This window comes from Trachemys scripta, chromosome 10, assembly GCF_013100865.1.
Source record: "Trachemys scripta elegans isolate TJP31775 chromosome 10, CAS_Tse_1.0, whole genome shotgun sequence".
Lineage (NCBI taxonomy): Eukaryota > Metazoa > Chordata > Testudines > Emydidae > Trachemys > Trachemys scripta.
Genome location: NC_048307.1, coordinates 78,818,554 through 78,844,230, shown reverse-complemented (window position 1 = coordinate 78,844,230; position 25,677 = coordinate 78,818,554). Strand labels below are relative to the sequence as shown.

Genomic DNA, 25,677 nt, shown 5'->3' with positions numbered 1-25,677 from the left:
ACGGGTAAGCGGGATCTCCAAGGATCACAATAGGCATTTCAACTTCCCCTACCGTGATCTTCCACTCTGGGAAAAAAGTCCCGGCCTGCATCTTCCTGAACAGCCAAGTGTTCCGAAAGATGCGTGCGTCATGCACCTTTCCAGGCCAGCCTGTGTTAATGTCAATGAAACGTCCACAGTGATCCACAAGCGCCTGGAGAACCATAGAGAAATACCCCTTCCGATTAACGTACTCGGATCCTAGGTGGGGTGGTGCCAGAATAGGAATGTGCATCCCATCTATTGCCCCATCACAGTTAGGGAACCCCATTTGTGCAAAGCCATCCACTATTTCCTGCACATTACCCAGAGTCACGGTTCTTCTGAGCAGGATGCGATTAATGGCCTTGCAAACTTGCATCAACATGATTCCAACGGTTGACTTTCCCTCTCCAAACTGGTTTGCGACCGATCGGTAGCTGTCTGGAGTTGCCAGCTTCCAGATTGCAATAGCCACCCGCTTCTCCACTGGCAGAGCAGCTCTCAATGTCGTGTCCTTGCGCCGCAGGGTGGGGGCAAGCTCCTCACACAGTCCCATGAAAGTGGCTTTTCTCATCCGAAAGTTCTGCAGCCACTGCTCGTCATCCCAGACTTCCATGATGATGTGATCCCACCACTCGGTGCTTGTTTCCCGAGCCCAAAAGCAGTGTTCCACAGTGCTGAGCATGTCCATGAATGCCACAAGCAACTTCGTGTCGTACGCGTTACGCGGCTCGATAGCATCGTCGGACTCCTCACCCTCACTCTCACTGTCACTTTGGATCTTAAGGAATAGTTCGACAGCCAAACAGGACGTGCTGGCGAGACTCGTCGTCATACGCCTCAGCAGTTCGGACTCCATTTCCCGCAGACAGATCGCGCTGCACAGAAACCGTTGAAAGATGGCGTCAAAGGTGGACGGAAACAAAGGGATTTCTGGGATGCGAAGTGATGCATCACGGGGCATTGGGACAGGACCCAGAATCCCCCACACCCACGCCCCCTTCCCACAACCCACGGCGTCAGAATGGGAAAAGGTGCTCTGTGGGATAGCTGCCCATAATGCACCACTCCCAATAGCGCTACAGTTGCCGCAAATGTGGCCACGACAGTGCGCTGGGCAGCTGTCAGTGTGGACAGACTGCAGCGCTTTCCCTACTCAGCTGCATGAAGTCAGGTTTAACTCACAATGCTGTACATCTGCAAGTGTAGCAAGGCCTCAGTGTGGTGAGAAGAGCCGCAGTGTATCTGTTGGGAGTGGCAATGTGCCTGGTAAGGAAAGTCTGGATGAGTCTAGGCAGCCTTGTGAGCTGATGGCTTTATCTAGTCAGCAGTTTGGGAAGGCCAGGATAGTGGAAGATGGGTTTGTTTCCACGGGGTGGGCAACGCTGGGTGTGTGTGTTTCGGTGGGGGCGGGGGGCTAGTTACGGCTCTGTTCTAGTGACAGTCATACTGATTTGTAACTTAATATAGCAAATTTAGGCCTCAGAACCCAGCCAGTAGTTATACTTAAGGACTCTGGAAATACTGAAACTTCATGCTGAATTCTTGCCAGTCTCATTTACAAAATAATTAGTGTTTTGTTTCTGGTGCTTTCATGAAATGGTTTGAAAGTCACTCAGATCTATTTTACTCCCAAGAATTGATTCATGACAGTAATGTGACCGCATAGTTCAACTAGCTGTTTTATGCACTGTAATTAAAGTCTTGTCTGGATATAAATGTTTATTGCACAGTTAAAGGAACCATTTTTATTGTTATTCAAATAAAAGGCTCAGGGACCTTGCTTTCATAATGGATTTGAACTCTGATTTTGTACATGGCACCAAAAAAAAAAAGTGCTGAGTTATTCTGTAACCAGGCATGTGGGGTCAAAGACACCGAAGGGATCAGAAAACTGTACTACAAACAGATAAGCAAAACTGAAATGCCAAGGACAGAGTCTAGTTTCTTCCTAGAAATACCAAAGCCAAATCTGGGGAGGAAACGGAGCACAAAGTCATGTCCTATGTCATGGGTGGAGCCGAAGAGGTCAGGTAAGGTATACAAAGGTGGCCGTCAAAATCCTGGGGAATAAGGGTTCATTGTAGCCTGCAGGAATCTTTTCCTTTCTTTCAGACAGTGGATCAGGCCTTCAGGGAGCCTCGGCCACATACCCTTCCCCCCAGCCACACAACTTACTCCTGTGACTGGGAGAGGCGGCTTAGGTTTCTAGACCACTGAGTTCCCCCTCTGACGACTGACTAGTGCAGCTGCCCTGACACAGGACATAAGCCAAACCATCACTGGGGAGCTATTACACCTGCTCCTGGCTTCAGTGGGAGCTGCAGATGGTCAGTGCCTCTAATTATTAGGTCCCTAAATATGGTTTTCCGCGGCGCACTTCCATAGGCATTCAGGTTTGGAAATGTAAGCTATAGTGCCAAACCCTGCATGGGTGGGCTTTAAGACCCCAGTCGGGGGCAATAGCAGTCTGAAAACATAGATGATGATCAGCTTTAGGTCGGATAGATCTTGGTGCTGGCTGTTGCGTGCTTTCACTTGGTGACTGGTCTGTGTGGGTCAAGATTTTCCTCCGCCCCTTGATCGTCTGTTGAAGCCAACAAGTGAGGGGTACGCGACCCCATTTGGCCCTGTGACGGTGGAAGGAACTATTTGCTCACTCTGATGTACACAACACGTGTGCTCATTTAAAGGGGAAAGAAAAGCCCTACAGATTCCCTGGGAATGAGTGATAATGCTGCGTCCGGCGCGCCAGAGCCCTTATAAATCATGCAACTTGAAAGAAGAAGGAAAAAAACACTATAGAAACCCTGGGAGAGAGACTGTATAAGTTACATCAAATCCCCTGCCTTTTAGCCTTAAGCCTCTTTCCTCAGTCTAAGCGAGCCTTTATACCCCTAAGAAATGGATTGTGAATGAAAAACTATAATCCTGTTCCCTGCCAGACTGAAGGTAAATCCTATCTGTCTGGAGAGTCTGAGCATTGGCTAGATAAGGTTTTACAGGGGCGGGCAGAGAATGCTCTGAATTGCATCTAGACGGGGAACTCAAAGATAAATGATTGCAAGACGCTGCTTCAACAGCAAAGCGGCGTCAATTCAAATTGGAAAATGCTGAAGACAGGGAGAGAATGTGGAGCCTGTGACAACCACTCCCTGACCATAGGCTATTAATGATACCTGGCTGTTAGGAGCCTCACCACTGATATGGGATCTGGTTTTTCCTTCTTGTGCACCGTTCAGTTGTGCACTCAGATGCTAAGATCAGACACGTGTAAAAAAGCTAATGGCTCCTGTGGCATTAATCCCTATTTTCAACTATGGCTGACATTAAAACGAATACTTTGGCATTATTATTACATTGCAAAGTTTTACTGGTTAATCAGTTAGCGCGTACCTGCAAGGGACCCGCTCTGGCTACAGCCCTCACCAGTAAATCGCCGAATGGCCTTCTGCACCTATATAGCACATGGAACAAATAGTTATCCTACCACCTTGTCCTCTGGCGAATATGTCTTCTGTGTACTACTCTATTTAACCTACACTCTGACAGCGTAACTTGGCATGTTAATGAGATGTAGAAGGATCAGATCAAAAGGATCGAATTCAGATTTGGCATTGTGGGATGCACAGCACCGCTAAAACAAGGCCTCTTGCTTATGTACCTCTTGTATTATTGTTAATAATAATCATTTAGATATCTCACCTTTCTCCACCTGTACGATGGGGATAATACTATTTCCCTGCCCCCCCAGGGTGTTTTGGACTGTGTTGATTATGTTTGTAAAGGGCTTTGAGCGCCTCAGCGGGAAGATGCTATAGCAGTGTTGTTATTATCTACAAACACTGGGCAACACCTGTAACATGTGTCTTTTATGACAGTGGTGGATTAACACACGGGCCCATAGGGCCTGCGCCTAGGGGCCCTGGCCAATTTGGGGGGTCCTGGAAAAATCTCATGATGCTAGGGCAGGATGAGTTAGCGGCTGTGCCCTCTGCTCTGCTGGCCGGAATTAGGGAAAGGCTTCTTGGAGGAGCCAGTGGGGGGAATCAGTATGGTTAGGGGAGCAGCAGCAGCCACCACCTCTTCCTCTCCTGCTTGTTGTTTTCTTCGCTGCTGCCCATAGCTTCTCGCCACCGCTGGTGACGGGCTCCCCCTGCATCCTCCTGCGCCTGGCTGGCCGGCTAGGCGGCGAAGGAAGATGGGGAGCACCACCTCCTGCTGCGTCTCCTCCCGCCCCAAGCGGTGCCGGAATGCCCACTCCCGGCTGGAGTCCTACCTTAAAGTCATCAATAATAGAGTCATTTTACCTCAGATTAGGGTTATTTCTTTTAATTCAGTTACTTTCTAGACTTGTGCCTATTGTCTTTCAGACCTCTTTGCTGCCACAGTAGAAAAACTGAACTGTAAAAGGATCAATAGGTGGAAAAACATGCGTAATGGGCAGGTTAAAAAAAAATTGGGGGAGATGCAAGAACCATTTGTTGACCTGTGGACAACTGATTCTTGAAATACCAGTGTCGTCCAGATTAGCTGTGAACACCTTTGTGTGATGGTATGGATAATATCTAGCCATATTAATTTTCTATGTGGAAAAAAATGAGCATTTAATTTAGGTTTCACATAACAAAGGCACGAAAACCATGTTGTGTAAACCAGAGTACTCTGTTTTAGTATCTAGTTTTATTCAGCTCTCTTTTTTCATACTGATTATGCCAACAACTTAAGTAAATACATGGAACATTCTTAAAGTTCATCATGGGGAAAAGTTCATTCACCCTGTGTTGTAAATGAAACCAACAGCAGAGGGTGGTGTTATTTTCTGGGACTTTGAAAAAGATACCTGTCGGTTTCTACTTTCCACGTGATTACGAGCAGCAGAATGAATCACTGCTTGTGACTCACAGAGGTCAGAGCAAAGAAGATCAGCTGCTGAAATGAGGCACTCAGTAGCGCTCAGCATAGTGTCAAAGCTGCAGATGGCAAAATTTACATAAGAAAGGTAATTTCCCTTCCTCCGAGAACTACTGGCTTTCTGGTGAGTTAATTTGTAGGTATTTTTAAGGAGATTTTCTTTCTTTTTTTACTTTTTAAGTTACAATAATGGGATTTTTTGGAGATTTTTGTGTAAACCCTACATGATATTCTTAAGAAAAGTGTGTGTATCCTTTTATTGATAAAAAAGGGACTTTGATGGGAAGAAGGATATACCCATATTCAAATGTTTAAGCTCCTATATATAGAAAACCAGAATAATACTGTGATTGAAAAATGTTGTGTAGATTTGCTCCTAGATTTCTAATTATTCAAAAGTTTAAAAAGTGCCTCCCTGTTTTAATATTTTTTCCTTTAATAAGTTAAACAATTTTGCTCCCAAGTGCTAAAAACTTTGGTTGAACTGATTCCATAGTTTAACTTTCTTGGACACAAAAATATTGGCTTCAGTTTACAAGGTATTGCACTGTGTATGCAAATTTAGTACTAGAGTTAGGATGGGAGTCTTCAGATACAATATCTGGGATGACATGCAAGATTTAATGCAGTTAATACACAACCATCACCATGAACTGAGACCAGCGGAACAGAGACAAGAGAATACAATTTTCTAAGGTGATTAATCCCAAAATGTGATGATTGTAATTGTATTGCAATATATTGTAGGATGATAAGGCAAGGAGACAGAAAGGACATAAATAATTTCTTATCAGATAGTCCATATAGATGGCCTTTCTGAAGGTTGGACTGAGCCTTTGTTGCCGGTGTCAACAAGATAAATCACAGATGGGGTTGGAGGATCTTGACTGCAGACTTCAAGGCCTGCTGGCCAGCTGATCTGATTTGTCCCCCAATAGAGTCAAAAAATTGGCACTGCACTTTTATGAGCATCATTGGGAATTCTGCGCCCAGACTGAGCGCAGCATGTCTCCTGGTAAACGGCCTAAAACGTTAAAGCCCAATAAAAGCCAATGTGCAAAATAAAAAGAAAGGGTATATTTGGGACATTCCAGGACAGATTTTGATTATGCAATATGGTGTGCCCAACAGGGGGTGGAAATATACTCTTGCGGGCCAGATCCTCAGATCCCAATATCTAGAGCCTGGTCTCACAACCTTACTGGTGTAGTTGATCGGATTGCCTGCATAGGTGCTGGAACTAGAGGTGCTGGCAGTGCTGCTGCTGCCCCTGGCTTGAAGCAGTTTCCATCACATTCAGGGTTTGTAATTTGGTTCAATGGCTCTCAGCACTCCCACTGTGCAAATTGTTCCAGCCCCCCTGGTTGCCTGCATGCATAAGGATTGCTATCATGAGTAAGGTTTTGCAGGACTGGGCATTGGGATTGTATAAAATATTCACTATTAATGTGACAGTCTCACCATTTGAGTTTCCACATTTCATTGCAATGTAATAAACAGGGTGCAACTGCAGGACAAAACCTGCACAATTCCACAGCACCTGGTGTGGAGGGGAGCCCTGAACTGTGAAAGGCCATGCCGACAAGCCTCTGTGTTTTCTCTGCAAAGTTCAAGGTGTGACTTTGGCATATTTCAGTATGAAAATCCAGGTTCTGAAAACAATATGAAATTTTGCAGGTGTAATGTCACCCAAAATAAAACTGGGGGGAAAATGTTCCCCAAACAGGATGAAATACCGACCCTACTGTGCACAGGCCTGAAATTAACAAAAGCTAGGAAAATCTGGAAACCGGCTTTCTCTTTCCTGAGCTCCCCAAATTGTACCAAAGTATTAAAGTCACCACTGCACAGTGGGTGCTGTCCTCAATCACGGACATCATGAGGTGAGTCCCAGATAGGACTGCAAACTTAACTCTGAATTGGTTAAGGTGCAGCTCCAGAGAGCCTTGCCCAGCGATCTAAGGCTATATCTACACTATGAGTGAGGGGTATAATTCCCCTGTTTGTATACATATATTTGCACTGGAGCTCATTGGGCTAATGCAAGTGTACAAAGCAGTGTAGCCATGGAGGCTTAGCTGTGCTGAGAACAAACCTGCCTGAACCCTGTGGGTGTGTACTCGGCCTGGCTAAGCGGTACCTTCACTGCCACTACCCATGGTACCATGGCTACACTGCTGTTTAGACGCACACCGGCTCAATGAGAGGTAGCACGAGGATGTGTAGCGAGTGAGGGCATTGCATCCCTAACTCATCGTGTAGACGTAGCCTTAGTGACAGCAACTCTGGCTGTGGTGTGAGGCCTGGGACGCTGGGTCTGGAGAAATAAAAATAAATAAATATATACCGATCTCCTAGAACTGGAAGGGACCTTGAAAGGTCATTGAGTCTAGCCCCCTGCCTTCACTAGCAAGACCAAGTACTGATTTTGCCCCAAATTGCTAAGTGGCCCCCTCAAGGACTGAACTCACAACCCTGGGTTTAGCAGGCCAATGCTCAAACCACTGAGCTATCCCTCCCCCCCAAATGATGAAGAGGTCACCAGGGCTCTAGCAGGGATGTCACCAACAGTGCCGGTCGGGAATTTTTTGACTAAAACGTTTCTTCATCAGCCGATGCTGATTAGTCAAATTGAAGCTCTCATTGGAAATGCATTCGTTTCAGTGAAAGTTTCCTTAGGTTCAGGACAGAATTTCTGGTCAGACTGAGTGTGCCACCCCAGTAATCAAGAGCCTGGCAGTTAGGACCAGGCAGAGCCAGGACCAGGCAGAGCAGGGTCTCCCACATCCCATGTGCATGCCCTAACCAGCAGACTGTGCGCTTGTTAGTTGTGAAAAAATTCAGAACATCTCAGTGTCATCCTGCTACAGAATGAAACCAAATGCCAGAACCTTGCCTTTGTTTGCAAAATGGAATTCTTGTGGTCCAGTCCATCCTAGTGACCAGCCCCCTGCTTTTCGGTATCGAAACAAAAGAGCCAACGATTTTAAATGTGAAATGCGGCATATCATAGAATCATAGAATCATAGAATATCAGGGTTGGAAGGGACCTCAAGAGGTCATCTAGTCCAACCCCCTACTCAAAGCAGCACCAATTCCCAGCTAAATCATCCCAGCCAGGGCTTTGTCAAGCCGGGCCTTAAAAACCTCCAAGGAAGGAGATTCCACCACCTCCCTAGGTAACGCATTCCAGTGTTTCACCACCCTCCTAGTGAAATAGTTTTTCCTGATATCCAACCTGGACCTCCCCCACTGCAACTTGAGACCATTGCTCCTTGTTCTGTCATCTGCCACCACTGAGAACAGCCGAGCTCCATCCTCTTTGGAACCCCCCCTTCAAGTAGTTGAAGGCTGCTATCAAATCCCCCCTCATTCTTCTCTTCTGGAGACTAAACAATCTCTTCTGGAGACTAAACAATCCCAGTTCCCTCAGCCTCTCCTCATAAGTCATGTGCTCCAGACCCCCTAATCATTTTTGTTGCCCTCCGCTGGACTCTTTCCAATTTTTCCACATCCTTCTTGTAGTGTGGGGCCCAAAACTGGACACAGTATTCCAGATGAGGCCTCACCAATGTCAAATAAAGGGGAACGATCATGTTCCTCGATCTGCTGGCAATGCCCCTACTTATACAGCCCAAAATGCCGTTAGCCTTCTTGGCAACAAGAGCACACTGTTGTCTCATATCCAGCTTCTCGTCCACTGTGACCCATAGGTCCTTTTCTGCAGAACTGCTACCTAGCCATTCGGTCCCTAGTCTGTAGCAGTGCATGGGATTCTTCCGTCCTAAGTGCAGGACTCTGCACTTGTCCTTGTTGAACCTCATCAGGTTTTTTTCGGCCCAATCCTCTAATTTGTCTAGGTCCCTCTGTATCCAATCCCTACCCTCTAGTGTATCTACCATGCCTCCTAGTTTAGTGTCATCTGCAAACTTGCTGAGAGTGCAGTCCACACCATCCTCCAGATCATTAATAAAGATATTAAACAAAACTGGCCCCAGGACCGACCCTTGGGGCACTCCGCTTGAAACCGGCTGCCAACTAGACATGGAGCCATTGATCACTACCCGTTGAGCCCGACGATCTAGCCAGCTTTCTATCCACCTTACAGTCCATTCATCCAGCCCATACTTCTTTAACTTGGCGGCAAGAATACTGTGGGAGACGGTATCAAAAGCTTTGCTAAAGTCAAGGAATAACACATCCACTGCTTTCCCCTCATCCACAGAGCCACTTATCTCATCATAGAAGGCAATTAGGTTAGTCAGGCATGACTTCCCCTTCATGAATCCATGCTGACTGTTCCTGATCACTTTCCTCTCCTCTAAATGTTTCATAATTGATTCCTTGAGGACCTGCTCCATGATTTTTCCAGGGACTGAGGTGAGGCTGACTGTCCTGTAGTTCCCCGGATCCTCCTTCTTCCCTTTTTAAAAGATGGGCACTACATTAGCCTTTTTCCAGTCATCTGGGACCTCCCCCGATCGCCATGAGTTTTAAAAAATAATGGCTAATGGCTCTGCAATCTCACCCGCCAACTCCTTTAGCACCCTCGGATGCAGTGCATCCGGCCCCATGGACTTGTGCACGTCCAGTTTTTCTAAATAGTCCCGAACCACTTCTTTCTCCACAGAGGGCTGGTCACCTTCTCCCCATGCTGTACTGCCCAGTGCAGCAATCTGGGAGCTGACCTTGTGCGTGAAGACAGAGGCAAAAAAATCATTGAGTACGTTAGCTTTTTCCACATCCTTGGTCACTAGGTTGCCTCCCTCATTCAGTAAGGGGCCCACACTTTCCTTGATTTTCTTCTTGTTGCTAACATACCTGAAGAAACCCTTCTTGTTACTCTTAACATCTCTTGCTAACTGCAACTCCAAGTGTGATTTGGCCTTCCTGATTTCACTCCTGCATGCCTGAGCAATATTTTTATACTCCTCCCTGGTCATTTGTCCAATCTTCCACTTCTTGTAAGCTTCTTTTTTGTGTTTAAGATCAGCAAGAATTTCACTGTTTAGCCAAGCTGGTCGTCTGCCATATTTACTATTCTTTCTACACATCGGGATGGTTTGTTCCTGCAACCTCAATAAGGATTCTTTAAAATACAGCCAGCTCTCCTGGACCCCTTTGCCCTTCATGTTATTCTCCCAGGGGATCCTGCCCATCTGTTCCCTGAGGGAGTCAAAGTCTGCTTTTCTGAAGTCCAGGGTCCGTATTCTGCTGCTCTCCTTTCTTCCTTGTGTCAGGATCCTGAACTCAACCATCTCATGGTCACTGCCTCCCAGGTTCCCATCCACTTTTGCTTCCCCTACTAGTTCTTCCCTGTTTGTGAGTAGCAGGTCAAGAAAAGCTCTGCCCCTAGTTGGTTCCTCCAGCACTTGCACCAGAAAATTGTCCCCAACACTCTCCAAAAATTTCCTGGATTGTCTGTGCACTGCTGTATTGGTCTCCCAGCAGATATCAGGGTGAAGAAAGACAAACATGGCACAACCTGTGCAGGTTACAACAGCTGATCGCTCACCTTCCATATCACCGTCCTCTTAAGAACTTCCTCAACTGTTGCAGGAACTACTCAGAGAAACCTGCAGATGAAAGCCGCAGTGCGCTCTCCCCAGGCAAACTCCCGCTGTTAGCCTCTGCTGTTCGCCGCTCAGCTGGTTCGCTGCTGACTGCCCTTATATACCAGTCAGGCCCACTCAAGGCCCACCTGGAACAAAGCACTCCCAATTCACACTTTTCAAACAAACAAGCAAGCAATCAAGCACACGGTCAATATCATAATAACTGTGAAAGGGCAGCGTGAAAGTCCGTGGTTCAGGTTTGAAATGCAAAGCTCTCTGGAACCACGTGCTCAGTTCAGGCTTTCATATGCTGGAGGCAGATAAATGGAATTCAGTGCAGTTTATTTTGTGTGTGAGAGAGATGAAGGAGGCTTTAAATATGGAGCTCCTGTCAGGAACATGTGGATGTAAAAGATCCCCTCACCGTTTCCATAATAGTAGGGGGTTTGCCCTAATGTCCTTTACCAAAATTTTCCCTTCTCCTACTCATGTGCAAAACGCTGCTCAGTTGCTGCTCTCCACCCCAGAGGTGGCTGCCTTTCATTGATATTTTATGGGGCCAAATCCTCTGACACCAATCTCCTGAACTCATTGCTGCCAATGGGAATTTGATCTGAGCAAGGACTTTAGGATTTTGCCCATAGTTTATGAAGCATTTTGGGATAAAAGATACCATATAAATGTCAAATATTATTATTTGAACATGCTATTACACAGAAAACATCCCTTCACGATTTAAAATGTTCAGTGTTGGACTTCTCCTTTGGAGGTAACATTCAATTAAGTTGCTTCCTGTGGCACACCATAGTTTGCTTGCTCTTTCTATGGTGAATGATCTATCTGTAGGCTTACAAACTTAATGGAGAGTGAGGTAATACATCCTCCAGACAGGGATTTTAGGGGTTTCATTCTCTAAACGGCAGTGCTATTGTAAAACATAACATTGCAGAATCACATTTGCACATGTACTGCCTATAGCATGACTTTCTGTCATGAGGAAATGAGCCTGCATGCTTAGCTGGCCATAAAATATGAACTTTGAATTGTTAAGAAATTGTAATCCATGACCTACGGCCAGAAAAAAGCAATCGTTAGGTGAATAACCAGTAGGACAGATTTTTCATGTAATAGTCAGCAGGGTCCTTCTTAGCCTGCATTGAGCAGCGTAATGTGTTGTTGAGCAATTTACCAGGGGCAGCTCTGGGGTCCAAAGAAACAACACGAGCTATTGAAATTAAAGCAAGAGTATGGAATGGATGCAAAAATCTCTGTGGTTATAATAATTACTGGAAAGACAGAGTAGCTCAGGGACTAGTGATGGGACGAAGAGTCATTTACCTAGAGGTAAGTCACAGTTCAAATCCAGAGAAGTTTGGGAGTGAAAGTTTTTACCATCTATGGCCTGAATAAATTGAGTCTCATGGGCTCAGTCCAGATCTTAGCAGGCAAGTATCCCCCTCACACACAGTCATGTCCGTTTGTGGTAATTAGCCCCCTCATGGGCAGGCTCAACAAAGAGGCTAAGAACCAAATGGGCCACAGAGAGGGTTACCATACGTCCTCTTTTTCCCGGACATGTCCGGCTTTTCGGCACTCAAACCCCCGTCTGGAGGGGAATTGCCAAAATGCCGAACATGTCCGGGAAAATGGCGGCTCTGCTCCTCCCCTGACTCTTCGGCTATGTTTAAGAGCCGGGCTGCCCGAGCGCTACCGGCTTCAGGCAGCCCCCGTGCCTCCGGACCCTGCGTCGCCGGAGCCCGGGAGGGGAAGTGCCCGGCTGGGGCGCAGGGTCCGGAGGCAAGGGGGCTGCCCGAAGCCCAAGCGCTACCGGCTTCACAGTTTGCCGGGCAGCCTCCAGACCCTGCGCCCCCGGCTGGACGCTTCCCCTCCCGGGCTCCAGCTGCGCTGGGCAAGCACCGGCCGGGGGCGCAGGGTCTGGGGGCTGCCCAGCAAACCGTGAAGCCGGTAGCGCTCGGGGGAGGGTGGCGAGCCCGGCCAGGTCCCGCTCTCCCCGGTGGCCGGAGCGCTGCCCCCCTCCAGGTGCCGCCCCCCAAGCACATACTATCAAACTACCACAACCCAGGTTCTCAGGGTATCCAGAGAGTATCCATAACCTCTTGGCTGTTTTACTTTCCCAGGTTTCCAAGTACCATACTTCAAAGAAGCCCTCTCCATTTTCAGAATGGAACCTACAACTATGAAGTCACTCTGGATAATCCTCTTTCTACTGGTGCAAGGTAGAGTCTTTGCTTGGGGAAAGGACAGTGTGAGGAGCATCCCCCGTACACCACGACAGCTCCTTGTCTGGAACTCTTACCCACGTCAGGCTGAGCAGGTGGCATTGGCGATCAGGGTTACAACATGAATCAGTCTGGGGAGTAGTGTTAGGCGCCCTACTTAGATGCACCCTCGCTTGCCTACATCTACCTGCCCAGTGGCCACATTTGGCTTGAAAATGGGGTTTGCACCTGGAGTGAATATTTCAATGCCTATCTGGCTATTGTCAAACACAGTTACCTGCTTGAGTGTGTGCGTGCACACACGGTACCTGCGTGTGTAAATATAAGTGTGCTATTGCAGTCACGTGTTTACACAAGTGGGGCTCTAGCTCCTTGATCATTTGGCTGTCTACGTGCTGAACCATGGGCCAGTTCTCCTCTAATCCGTATTGGCGTAAATCTGGAGTAACCTCAGCAACAGTTACTTCTGAATTCTGCCCTCACTTAGGCTGTTGCAATCCTATTGACGTCAGGGTCGTTATCTGAGGGTCACCGTGGGCACAGTGTGACCCAACGTCATTCGCTACAGTGGGGGACTTTCTCGAACTGCCCGTAGCAGAGATGTGCTAGGACTGAAATACCCAAAATGAGCTAGTGACACAATAAAAGATCTAGTAGCTGAACTTGATATTCCCTGCAATCCCGAGAGAGCCAGATCACAGATGTAGCTGAGCAGTTGGGTTGTAAGCTGGGGATGTTAATGGGGACATGGATATTCTCTTCCCCCACAGCTTATAAAGGACTGCAGTGGATTTCCTTCTGCTCTGAACCACTTAGGCTCCTTGGAACAACAGGTTCAAATCCCAGGAGAGTTGACTCTGTCCTTCCAAGACAGGGAAAGCGAGCTCCATGCAATTCACTGCTTGTGTGGCTTTTGCATGAGTCCTGTCTGCTCCCCATAGACGTTAAAGATTGCTTGACTTGATTGCTGTCTGTACCATGCTTTGTAGGTAACTGTCCCATCCGTACAGGGTGACTGTGCTCAAACTCTGGTTTCTTTGCAGGCACACGGGGTTTTCTCATTCAAAACGCTAAAGTCAAGCTGTGTTTACAAGCCAGCACGACAGATGAGAATTTACTTTTAGTGGACTGTAATCCCACGTCAGAGTTCCAACACTGGTCTTGGCAAGACAATTCCTTGATCAATCAAGGCACCAGGAAATGTCTGTCTACAGATGAAGCCAACAGCGTGCAGTCAAGTCCCTGTGGAAGTACAGCACATGCAAACTGGGAGTGTGTTAATTTCACGCTGCACTCTGTGGGCAGCACCCCTATGTACCTGACTGCACATAATAATAAAGCTGCTCTGGCAAATACAAAAAGCCCAAGTTCCCGATGGCGAGTCAGTCGGGGGCAGAGCGTCTGTAATCAGAAGCCAGGTAAGCATCAGACACCAAAAAGAAAAGACACTCACTAAACACGTGCAACACTTGCTAACAATATGCAATGAGGTTGCGGTGTTCTTGCCATCCTGTGTAACACACACAAAGGGGATCCGTAATCAGCTGAAAAATATCAACGCTGTTCACTAGACAGCTGTCTCCCACAAATAATAAAGGGCTTTAACAAGCATACAGATAGGTATTGATGCTATAGGTCCCATAAGGTGGAAAGTCAACTTCAGATTTCTGAGTCCCTTTAGGTAAAACCTCAGTATAAAAGAACTAGATCTAGTCTCATTGAACTCAAAGGAAGAGTGCCACTGACTTCCTGATTTAAGTAAGAAAACCTGACTAATAACATAACCTGACTAAACCATAAATAAGAAAACCTGACTAATAACAAAGATTCATATGGAGCAATCGCAAATATTTCTCTCAGATTCCTGTTCCTGGGACACCCTGAGCCACATTTTTAGCTCTAGGCTCTGTTTGCAGGCTCGCTTTTGCACATGCAACTGGCTGTGCCCAAAACCCCCATTTTGCATACTTGAGTTGCACCTGCACGAATGTACATGAGAAACAAGAGAAATTCAGCCCTGTTAATCAGTAGCAAGGTTCTTCCATCTTGTGCATTTGCAACAGAAACTGACATCCCGTCTATCTTTCTGTTTTTTCACAGCAAAGGCAGAGGGCAGTAGATATTTCGCTTTGGCTCTTACCAGCACACAAAAGCATGACGAGGTGGAAGGCAATCCCACTCCTGGAATGCCTATGTCTCAAGAACAACTACAGGAGATGTTGTGGTTTTTCCGGAGCGGAGATTGTAAGTACCATAAATAAACATGGTAGATGGTCGGGGCTGCAGGGGAAACAAACGTCTGGTTGTGAACCTTGTTGGCTAGTGGCAGATAGCAAGGAGAGTTACTCCAACCGTAGAGGATGGCCAGAAATGGTTTTCCTGTCCCGTGAGAGTTTTTCAGTTTCCAAAATTTTTTTTTTACTTGGGTGATTTTTAAAACTGGCTCTTTCCCACCAACAATTTCAGTGTTGATAAATCGGCCTTTTCCCAAAACATGTTTCATAAGAAAATTCCCGACTAGCTCTCTCCAGAGGTAGCTGCCTATGTTACAAACCTAGGTCCTTCCTTGGCTTTAACAGGGCCTAGAATCAAGAGGCAAATACAAGTGGGATGGGGGACATCTTATTACCGAGATCTCCTTCACAGATTTCTACATCCCACTTGGAAACGGCTCCAGTGTGCTGGTCGACCTTTCTGCCCAATGGGTCTTCCAGCCATTGAAGCAAAGGTCTGTGATCATGGGCTGCTTCAGCAGAACAGGAGGCACGGCTCGATGTGGGTTGACCTGAGGACAAAAGGTCAATCCCACGCCCACTGAGCAAAGCTCCCCTTGACTTTTGGGGTGCAGGATCAGCGTCCCAGCGCCCAAGGGAAAAAGCCAGGCTATCCTGGGCTGGAGCTGGCTCCAGAGACTGGTACAAAAAACATTGGTATTAAATCCAAAAAAGAGTGTGTAGAAGAGCTCAAGCATGCCATGGAGTTTGATCTTTAAATATGAGCTTTTAATGGACCAAGTCCCAAAGTCAATGGAGTTTTGCCTGAATAAGGACTTCAGGTCTGGACCGCTTGTGATTACTTGCTGATAACACCCCAGGACAAATAACTTCCACTCGCTGCTTCAGCCCTAGACTCCCTCCTTCTGTTTGGGTAAAAGCCCACTCACCCCTTTCGAGGTTTAATTCTGCCAGGTCCTTTACACTCCTGACAAGCAGCTGCCTTGGGGGTGCTCCTGAGTTGGGGTACACAGCCTAGGTGATGTGTCCTCAGGAGCCGGCCACGTAAGGGCACTTTAGAGGTCCTGCAAGGTCACAGGGACTACCCTGCGAACTGTCCTGCCTTTCACAACACTTGTGAAATCAATGGGGGCAGAGGTGGCAGCGAGCCGTCGGTTTCTCAGGTCCTTGGCTGACTGATTCTTGCTCAGGCTCTGGGTCTAACTGACCGTCATAGGTGGAGTTGGGAAGGAATGTTCCCTCAGGTCAGATTGGCAGCGACCTTGGGGTTTTTTTCCCCCGCCTTCCTCTGCAGCCTGTGGATGCGGGTTGCTTGCCTGGATTACCTGGGTATAGCTCATTAACCATTTCCCTGCCATTGCAGGGACCTGGGGCAGTGGTGCACTCTCCTGTTCTTTCCCAAAGACACCCAACAGTCTAGCCTCCTGTGGGCTGTAATCCTTTGGTCTCATTTCGGTGGTTGGGTCAGTGTGTAGATGCAGAGTGGGGCTGGTGGCCTGGGATCTACAGGAGGTCAGACTGGGTGATCTGGTGGGCCTTTCTGGCCTCAAATTCTATCACTCTTTGAAGGGAGCTCAGCACAGCCCCCTTTGCACTCCCCTAATCCTGCAGCTGGTTTGCACCAAACTCATCCACCCCGCACAACCCGGAGCACCCCCGACAGAACTTGGCTGTAACATGCTTGTCAGAATGGCTATGCACACGCTGACTTCCCTTGTCAATGCTTCTCCCCCGCAGCATCCACGTGGAATTACTCCATTCTAGTCCTGTCCTTTGTGGTTCTGTTTCTGGGCCTCCTTCTTCTGGGAATAAATATCATGGCAAACAGGTAAGACACACAGAACTTTAGGGGTACAGGGAGGCTGTAAACCCTACTGCTGGGGCACAGGGGAGAACAAGGCCACGGAAACACTGGGGCAGCGCCTGGAGGAGGGACAGTTGCTAAACCCTGTACAGAGTGCCCCATGGATGTGCTCCTGAAAGGGACAAGGCTGTAATCTCTTCAGTGCTTGTCCTTCGAGGCAGCCAGAGTAGGGATACTGGCTTCCCCCTCCTCAGGTGCATGGGCTCTCTGCATGCGTAATGCCGACAGAACCCAGTTGTCGGCGGGTGGGATTGAACCTGGGGCCTCTGGACCTTAAATCATGAGCCTCTCCCGCATGAGCTAAAAGCAAGCTGGCTGTACAGCAGACTGATTTAATTCTCTCATTAAGTGGTCTCGGTGCCACTAGCTGGGACAGAACACCACACCCAGAAGGTGTGTGGGTTACACATGCTCCCCCCGACACCCACCCAGCACCAGCCAGGACACGGCCTATGGGATTTTGGTTGAGGAACATGCTATTTTAAATGGGATCTTTATTATGATTGGTTTTAAGTAGAGGTGATCCAAGAAATCATTCCAGTGGGGGTCCACACAAAGACGGGGCCATTTTCAAACCTATTCCAGTTCTTACTTACCCACTAGGTCCGGGGTCAGCAACGTTCGGCACGCGACTCGCCAGGGTAAGCACCCTGGCAGGCCGGGCCAGTTTTATTTACCTGCTGACGCGGCAGGTTCGGCCGATCGTGGCCCCCGCTGGCTGCGGTTCGCCGTCCTGGGCCAATGGGGGCTGCGAGAAGCGGCGTGGGCGAGCGATGTGCTGGCCGCGGCTTCCTGCCGCCCCCATTGGCCCGGGACGGCAAACCGCGGCCAGTGGGGGCCACGATCGGCCGAACCTGCTGCGTCAGCAGGTAAATAAAACTGGCCCGGCCCGCCAGGGTGCTTACCCTGGCGAGCCACGTGCTGAACGTTGCCGACCCCTGCACTAGGTTGCTAATTTGAATGCACTGCGCATTTGTAGTGACTGAAAGCTGCCGAGTGGCCAGCAGAGAAATTATTATGATTGTGTGCCAAAAAAAATCACTTGCACATCTGAAATATTAGTTTAATAAGAATTAACACTTTGCATTTCCATCATGCTTTTGACCTGTTTCTTGATGTACCATGCGAAGGCAGGCAATTGTTATCCCTGTTTTATGGATGAAGTAAGTGATTCCTAGAGAGGTTTAGCATCTTAATGCCCCATTCCCACAGTGGAAGAAATCCCAGATCTGTGCTCATTCCTTTAGACCAGGAAGGAAGGCCTAGCGGTCAGTTCAGTTTCTTGTTCTGCTCTACCACCAACTTCTTGTATGACCTTGGGTAAGTCACTTAGCCTTTCCGTGCCTCAGTTTCCCCACACATAAACTGGAGATAATAGCATGTCTCTAACTCACAGAGCTACTAGGCAGAAAGATCCATTTAAAAAAGATACTCTGAAAACGGGGGCTGAATAGGTACCGAAGATAGCTAAAGCTGCCCCTTTGCCTCGCCTATTCAAAATAAACTTTCACACCGTTTGGTTTCTAGAGCAACAGTATGATTGAATCATTGTCAGATACAAGCATCAGAGAATGTGTCAACCCTCATAATCCAGGTTCTGCTGGAATAACAAGTATTACACCACTCTGCTGGACTAAAACACATTGGCCGGGTACCACAGAGCTGAGAATGAGTCTTCTCCTAAAGCAACAATCTTTGCACCTCACTCAGGCTATAAGAAGAAGAGTTCCTCTTCATCTAAGAGAAAAAAGCAGCCGCAGCAAAGCGTTAGGCATTTGATTTAGACCAGGGGTGGCCAACCGTACTGATCCTCCGAGCTGCCTACGACAGTCTTCGGAAGTTCAGGAGCCCTGGCGCGCCTGCTGGGCTTCAGCACCACAAAAGGCGCCTACTGGGGCTCAGGGCTTCAGCCCTGCAGGGAAGGGAATCCCGGGACTTCAGCCCCGCTCCTGCTGAAGCCCGGCAGGCACGCCCCATGGGCATGAAGCCCTGAGAACCCCCTTCCCCATTGGGCAGAAAGCAGAGGTGACGTGTCGGGGGGGGGGGACACGACAAGTGGGGTCGTGTGCCTCCCCCTGATTTTTGCTAGGGTTTGCTGGCCCCACTCGGTCACATGGTGCCGCCAGGCCCCCTCCCTGCACAGCAGCTGCTGGAGCCAGCAAGCTGGGAGCTGCGGCTGTGGGGAGAGGCAGTGGCAAACAGCTGGGGGCTGCAGGGAGAGCCACTGCTTTTGCTGCTGTCTTTCCCCGCGGAGCTGACACCTGGGAGCTGTAGGGAGGGGCCGCTGAGGGTAAGGGGGGCACACTCGGGGGGCACATGACTCAAGCTATTGGGGGAGGCAAAGCTTTACATTGTGCCCCCCCCACTCTCAGCAGGCACCAGTTGTCTCTGGCAGAAGCCCCGAGCTCCCCCTCGCCCCCCAGTCTGGTCGATGGAGAAGGGACGGGCGGGGGGGCTTTGCGAGCTGCACTTTAACTGTAAAAGAGCTGCATGTGGCGCGCGAGCCAGGGGTTGCCCACCCCCGATGTAGACAATTTGATGTACGATGTTTTCTCGTTGGAGTCGTTGTAGTAAGATAAACGGCGGCTGTGGGCACTAAATCACTTCACTCCACTTACACGCTCTGGGGTTTCTAAACATCAGCAGTTAATGTCCGCCCCGGGCCCAGCCGCGCATACACCAGTTTCACACCTGCCGCCCGAAAGCCTGCACTGACCCTGCGGTTTCACTTCTTGCTTCTTTTTGTATCCCTCCCTCCCCATTAGAAATAGGAAGATTATCCTCATGTATGAACAAACTGCCAAAACTGCCAAACCAGCTGAGCCAGAAGGCAAGCCACCCTTTGTGGATTTGAAGGAAGATAATAACTTGAATCCTTTAACACAAGATTTGCTGCCGAAAGGACAAAGCCCAGGGGAGGTTTTGGTTCAGTGGAAGGATGGCAATGTTACAGCCCTGTATGCAGACAAGTCAGAGGAGGACATGTAAGAGCGAGCGCAATCCAAGTCTAGACCCCAGACAAATAGTTCACCAAGTGTCGTGTATCTAAATTCATGCTGACTGGAGCTTGGGAAGTTAAGCACGGTTTATCAAGGGGAATAAAAAGAAATACAGGGGAGATTCCTCGGCATGAGCCGCTCTTGGCTCAGATAGTCTGGTCTGGTCCCACCTGCTTTGATGCCAATATGGCCTGATCCTTACCTGCTGCTGTCATTTGGTTCCAAGGTTACTCCTACATGCCAGCTTTGCCCACCCTCTCTCAGCTGTCACTCGCTTCCACTGCAAAACAATTATATGAGCCAAACCAGACAAGGAAGGGGGGAGGATTTTCCTGCGGTCAGCCAGGGAATGCCTGCTTTTAAAAAACTCTGCGAAGGTTCATCGGGAAAACGCTGAAGCTAAGCAGATGTGCTGATGCTTCGTCAAAAGTTGCCTTTATTAAAATATTTTCCAAAGTAATTGATTGAAATTGAGTAATTATAGATACATGACTTTACTCTGCAGAGAAGTGCAACTCCATACAGAAGCAGAGCAGTTACTGTCCCCAAACCAGGTACAAAAAGGAAAATAAAGTACATAACCTTTCTTAAGGAAAATGGCCTGTTCATTGTGAATTTTGCCCTTGGTTGAGTGTTATTGAGCATTCTCCACCGAGAGCATGGAATGGAGACACCCACAAATAATTTAAGAAAAATGGAAAATATATCAATCTTGTACACAAACGATTTTGTTTGAATCCACCCAATAAAGGAGTATTCCATTGGCAAAGTCTTTGAAAAGGAACATTGCATTGTAAAAAAAAATTACAAAATATATTTTTGGTACAAGTTATTTCAGTGCGTAGGCATTGTTTTTATATACCTGGAAGTGTTTATTCTGCTGCAATTATATTTGCAATGTTTTTTCATTTCATTTAAAAACCTCACCTTGCTTATTGCTTAAACAGCAAAATGCAAACACTGCTGATTTGATTTGATATGCATGCCATCAGCTTTGTTTGAATTATTTAAATCAATGTGTCACTGGATGGGTAATATACATTTATAGACTAGACTCCACCCTTTGTACGTTTCTGGATTCTAGTTGCTGTGTCCATACCAGCTGCAGTGTGCTAACATTCCACTAGGGGGGGCTCTGTGGTCATTAAATGAAACATATTGGCCTTGAAGCACTTTGTGTCAACATTTTGCTAGCTTTCGCTGAACATAATACTAGCAATAAGGACTTTCATCTGCACACGCGCTGTAGCAAGTTACCTGAAATGGGATTTGTAGATCTCTAACCAATGGACCTGTTCCTGCTCCCATGGAAGTGAAGGGGAGTTTTTCCATTGATTTCAATGGGAGTCGCACAGGATACAAACTCTGGATTTGCAGACCAATCCAGTTAGGGCTGTAAATACATATTAGTCATTTTAGGGGACAGAACCTTAGAAGAACACTGACATTTTAACAAACACTGGAAATCTAGGAAATTTTCAGTTACAGAAACCCTTTAAAAAACACTACAAAAACCCTAAAGTTGGAAGGTATGGAAATTCAGAGTCAAGATACCCCAAACAACCTTATCTTCGACATGTATCTCTGACCACCTTCGATCCGGATTCATCAGACATTATGCCTTCACCCTGCAGATCTTCAGCACTGACAACATGAGCCAAATACTACAGCTTGTCCGGAGTACATCAATTCCACGTCATGGTAACTTTCGAGGTTGCAAAGAGAAAGAGGCCCCTGGGATGAGAGAGACCTGGGTTCATGTCCCTGGTCTGCCAGAGTCAAAGTGATCTGGGAAGAAAACTCTGCTGTGAATCAGCCAGAAGCAGGAACTTTCACCCCGGCCTCCCTCATCCCAGGACAGTGCACTGACAACTCACCTGCTCTCCCGCAGGCCAGCTGAATGCCTGAGCCACTCAGCCACTTTCTCTCTCTCTCTGTCTAAAAACTTCCTGACAAAAGTTTGGTGAAAACCAATACGTCTTCACAAACTATCCTGGCTCTGATGAAGTCGTATATTCCAACCAGCTCCACCAAATATTCCCACTACCGGGTACCAAACTGGGCATTACGTTTGTGCCCTCTACATGATCACTGCATTTAGATACTCTGGACTCAGTTATTACATGGGCCACACCCCTTGTCTAAGCAGCTAGTGTGCATTTATGGGAGCTGATTTTTCAAGAAGTGGTGACACACATGTATAAGCAGAGGATCTGGCCTCTTGGGAGAAGAATGTCAAGTTTATTTTTACCCTACGCACAGGGCGAGGACATTCAGCCTCTCATCCCGCTGACATGACGAATAGAACATAGGCTTCATCTCTCCCTCTCTCTGTCCTGCTTCTGTTATAACAAAATGCTCTACGAACACCCAGTGCCAATGCTAGGACTAATGTGCAAATATCATGTCAATACTGAGCTACAGGGACTGGACAAATAGTCAGTGATTTAGAAGGATGTTATGACAAAGTTTCAGACTCTTCTGCACTCAATCCCCGGCCTGTTCGCTGCATCCCTACCAAAGTGCTTTGCTGTAGTTCTAAGGCCAAGTGCAGTGTCAATAAATCACGGAAGATGGTCTGTAAGCCACTGCTGCCATGGAGATTGTCAAATATGCCACTGCAGAAGTTGGAGAAGGTTCCTTGGGATGCCAGGAAATCCAGTGGCTGCTCCTTTCCCATCCCTTGGAGGGGCCAAGGCTTAAAATATTTTAAAGCCCTTCAGTAAGGTCAACGTGGGAGCTTTCCTCTTGCTTTGAGCCCGTGACGACTTCACCGTGACCAGCTTGGCTTGTGCCACGGAGGGAATCTCTTTGTAGTTGACCGTGGAGAGAGTGTTGAGCGTGCAGCTAGCCAGGCCATGCTTGGAGGCCACGGCAGTCGGGGCAGCAAGGTGGAGGAAGGGCCTCTCCTCTGTGATGAACAGCGGTCGGACCTGCAGGTTCCTCTCCATCTCCCTCCTCACTTCCCGCGCCGCTTCATGGAACACGTGCTGCACAGCCTCGAACTCCAGGCAGGCAGAGACCTCGTAAAACAAGCACCCATGCTTGGCAGCTAGAGACACCCCTTCGGCCTTGGTGACCTGTCTGACAAAGGAGAACAGGAAGGGGTGTGAGCCAAGCAGAGACCACAAACCCTGACAGCTGATGCACAGGTCCAAGGCACAGGCTCAGGGCCTGAGATCATTTCTCCCTCTAGTGGCCAGCCCTAGCCACTGCAACAGCCTTTGATACAGAGTGGCAGCTCATAGAGAGGGCTTGAGCCGGAGATAAAGGAATTTATGCTGTAGAGCCTGATCCATTTAAGTCATTGAAAAAACGCCCGTGGACTTCATTAGGTCTTGGTTTGCTTCACACTAACTACCCTATGGCCTGGATATGCACAGCCACAATTTATTACACTGGCACCCTTCTAAAAGGAGGGTTCAGGCCCCGATTCAGCAAAAACGTAACATTAAACATGTGAGTAGTCCTATTAAAGTCAATGCCTTTAAGCCAGTTGGACTATTCCTATGCTTAGTTAGGCATATACTGGATAGCTCAGGGGTTTAAGCATTGGCCTGCTAAACCCAGGGTTGCTAGTTCAATCCCTGAAGGGGCCACTTGGGGATCTAGGGCAAAATCAGTACTTGGTCCTGCTAGTGAAGGCAGGGGGCTGGACTCCATGACCTTTCAAGGTCCCTTCCAGTTCTAGGAGATAGGATATCTCCATTAATTTAAAGCTAGGAAGTATGGTAAGAGACTACCCTTGCTTAACCAGGAAACCTTCAATGATCTGAAACTCAAAAAAGTGGAAACTAGGTCAAATTACAAAGGATAAATATAAACAAACAACACAAGTATGTAGGGACAAAATTAGAAAGGCCAAGACACAAAACAAGATTAAACTAACTAGAGACATAAAGGGTAACAAGGAAACATTCTACAAATACATTAGACATAAGAGGAAAACCAAGGACAGGGTAGACTTGTTATTTAATGAGGGGTAGAAAACGATAACAGGAAATGGCAGAAGTGCTAAATGACTCTTTTGTTTCAGTTTTCACCAAAAAGGTTAGGAGCGATTGGATGTCTAACACAGTGAATGCCAGTGAAAATGAGGTAGGATCAGAGGCTAAAATAGGAAAAGAACAAGTTAAAAATGACTTAGACAAGTTAGATGTCTTAAAGCCACCAGGGCCTGATGAAATACATCCTAGAATGCTCAAGGAGCTGACAGAGGAGATATCTCAGCCATTAGCGATTATCTTTGAAAAGTCATAGAAGATGGGAGAGATTCCAGAAGACTGGAAAAGGGCAAATATAGTGCCAATCTATAAAAAGGGAACTAGGACAAGCTGGAGAATTACAGACCAGTCATCTTAACTTCAGTGCCCGGAAAGATAATGGAGTAAATAATTAAGCAATCAATTTGCAAGCACCTAGAAGACAATAAGGTGATAAGTAACAGCATGGATTTGTCAAGAACAAATCATGTCAAACCAACCTAATAGCTTTCTTTGACAGGGTAACAAGCCTTCTGGATATGGGGGAAGTGGTAGCTGTGGTATATCTTGACTGTAGTAAGGCTTTTGATACAGTCTCACATGACCTCCTCATAAACAAACTAGGGAAATACAACCTAGATGGAGCTACTACAAGGTGGGTGCATAACTGGTTGGAAAACTGTTCCCCAAGAGTAGTTATCAATGGTTCACAGTCAAGCTGGAAGGGCATATTGAGTGGGGTTCTGCAGGGATCAGTTCTGGGTCTGGTTCTCTTCAATATCTTCATCAGTATTTAGATAATGGCATACAGCGTACACTTACAAGGTTTGAGGATGATACTAAGCTGGGAGGGATTGCAAGTGCTTAGGAGGATAGGATTAAAATTCAAAAGGATCTGGACAAACTGGAGAAATGATCTGAAGTAAACGGGATGAAATTCAATAAGGGCAAATGCAAAGTACTCCACTTAGGAAGGAACAATCAGTTGCACACATACAAAATGGGAAATGATTGCCTAGGAAGGAGTACGGCAGAAAGAGATCTGGGGGTCATAGCGGATCACAAGCTAAATATGAGTGAACAGTGTAACACTGTTACCAAAAAAGCGAAGATCATTCTGGGATGTATTCTAGGGTTACCATTCATCCGGATTCTCCCGGCTTTTCTGAATTAAAAATAGCGTCCAGGGGGAATTTGTAAATGTCTGGATTTCCCCCCCATGCAGAGCGTGCGCAGCTGACAGGGCAGCCGGCCGGATCGTGCCATTCGCACGGGGCTCCGGCAGCGAGAGCCCTTCCTCCGCTTCCCCATCCTCTCCCCTGCTGCTTGAGATCACTCCCCTCCTCCTCCTCCCCCTCCCCCTCCCTGCATTCGCAGATCGCGGGACGTTTGCAATGGGCCTCCAGCAGTCTGGAGCTCCTCCCCCTACTCCCCGCCCCGCTGCCCAGCGCACCGCTGCACAGCACTCTGCGAGGGCGGGAACCGGGCTATGCGCTCTGCTGGGGAGTGTGGCAGTGTGTCCGGCTCTGCGCGGAGCCTGACACGCTGTTCTGAGCGGCACAGTAAGGGGGCCAGGGGGTCAGAGAAGGGGCAGGGGGGCTCTGGAGGGAGCAGTCAAGAGACAGGGAGAGGGTTGGATGGGTCAGGAGTTCTGGGGGGGCTGTCTGGGGGTGGGGGTGTGGATAAGGTTTTGGGCAGTCAGGGTACAAGTAGGGGGAAGGTCTCAGGAGGGGGCAGTCAGGAGACAAGGAACAGGGAGACTTAGGTAAGGGGTGGGGTTCTGGAGGGCAGTTAGGAGCAGGGGTCCCAGGAGGGGTAGTAAGGGGACAAGGAGTGGGGGGGGTTGGGGGTTCTGGGGGGGGGGGGC

At 47.9% G+C, this 25,677-nt stretch overlaps 2 protein-coding genes across 6 annotated transcripts in view; one reads left to right on the top strand and one right to left on the bottom strand.

The window, feature by feature from the left end:
• The first annotated feature begins 1,962 nt into the window (after window positions 1-1,962).
• SLC51B (solute carrier family 51 subunit beta) lies at window positions 1,963-20,659 on the top strand. Of its 3 annotated transcripts, none has more exons than XM_034783873.1 (6): window positions 1,963-2,054; window positions 12,629-12,727; window positions 13,774-14,148; window positions 14,831-14,974; window positions 16,702-16,792; window positions 19,594-20,659. In XM_034783873.1, exons 1-6 carry the CDS (start codon window positions 2,027-2,029, stop codon window positions 19,814-19,816), a joined length of 960 nt encoding a protein of 319 aa, XP_034639764.1. In that variant the 5' UTR covers window positions 1,963-2,026; the 3' UTR covers window positions 19,817-20,659. The 3 variants fall into 3 exon arrangements, with proteins under 3 accessions (XP_034639764.1, XP_034639766.1, XP_034639765.1); XM_034783875.1 differs by lacking the exon at window positions 1,963-2,054 and adding an exon at window positions 4,876-5,023; XM_034783874.1 differs by lacking the exon at window positions 1,963-2,054 and adding an exon at window positions 4,890-5,059.
• Window positions 20,246-25,677, bottom strand: part of RASL12 (RAS like family 12) — a 29,268-nt gene continuing 23,836 nt past the window's right edge. For all 3 annotated transcript variants that reach the window (XM_034783878.1, XM_034783877.1, XM_034783876.1), the window contains one exon: window positions 20,246-22,911. In XM_034783878.1, the coding sequence (XP_034639769.1) occupies window positions 22,527-22,911 (385 nt within the window). In that variant the 3' untranslated portion in view covers window positions 20,246-22,526. The remainder of the gene's footprint in view (window positions 22,912-25,677) is intronic.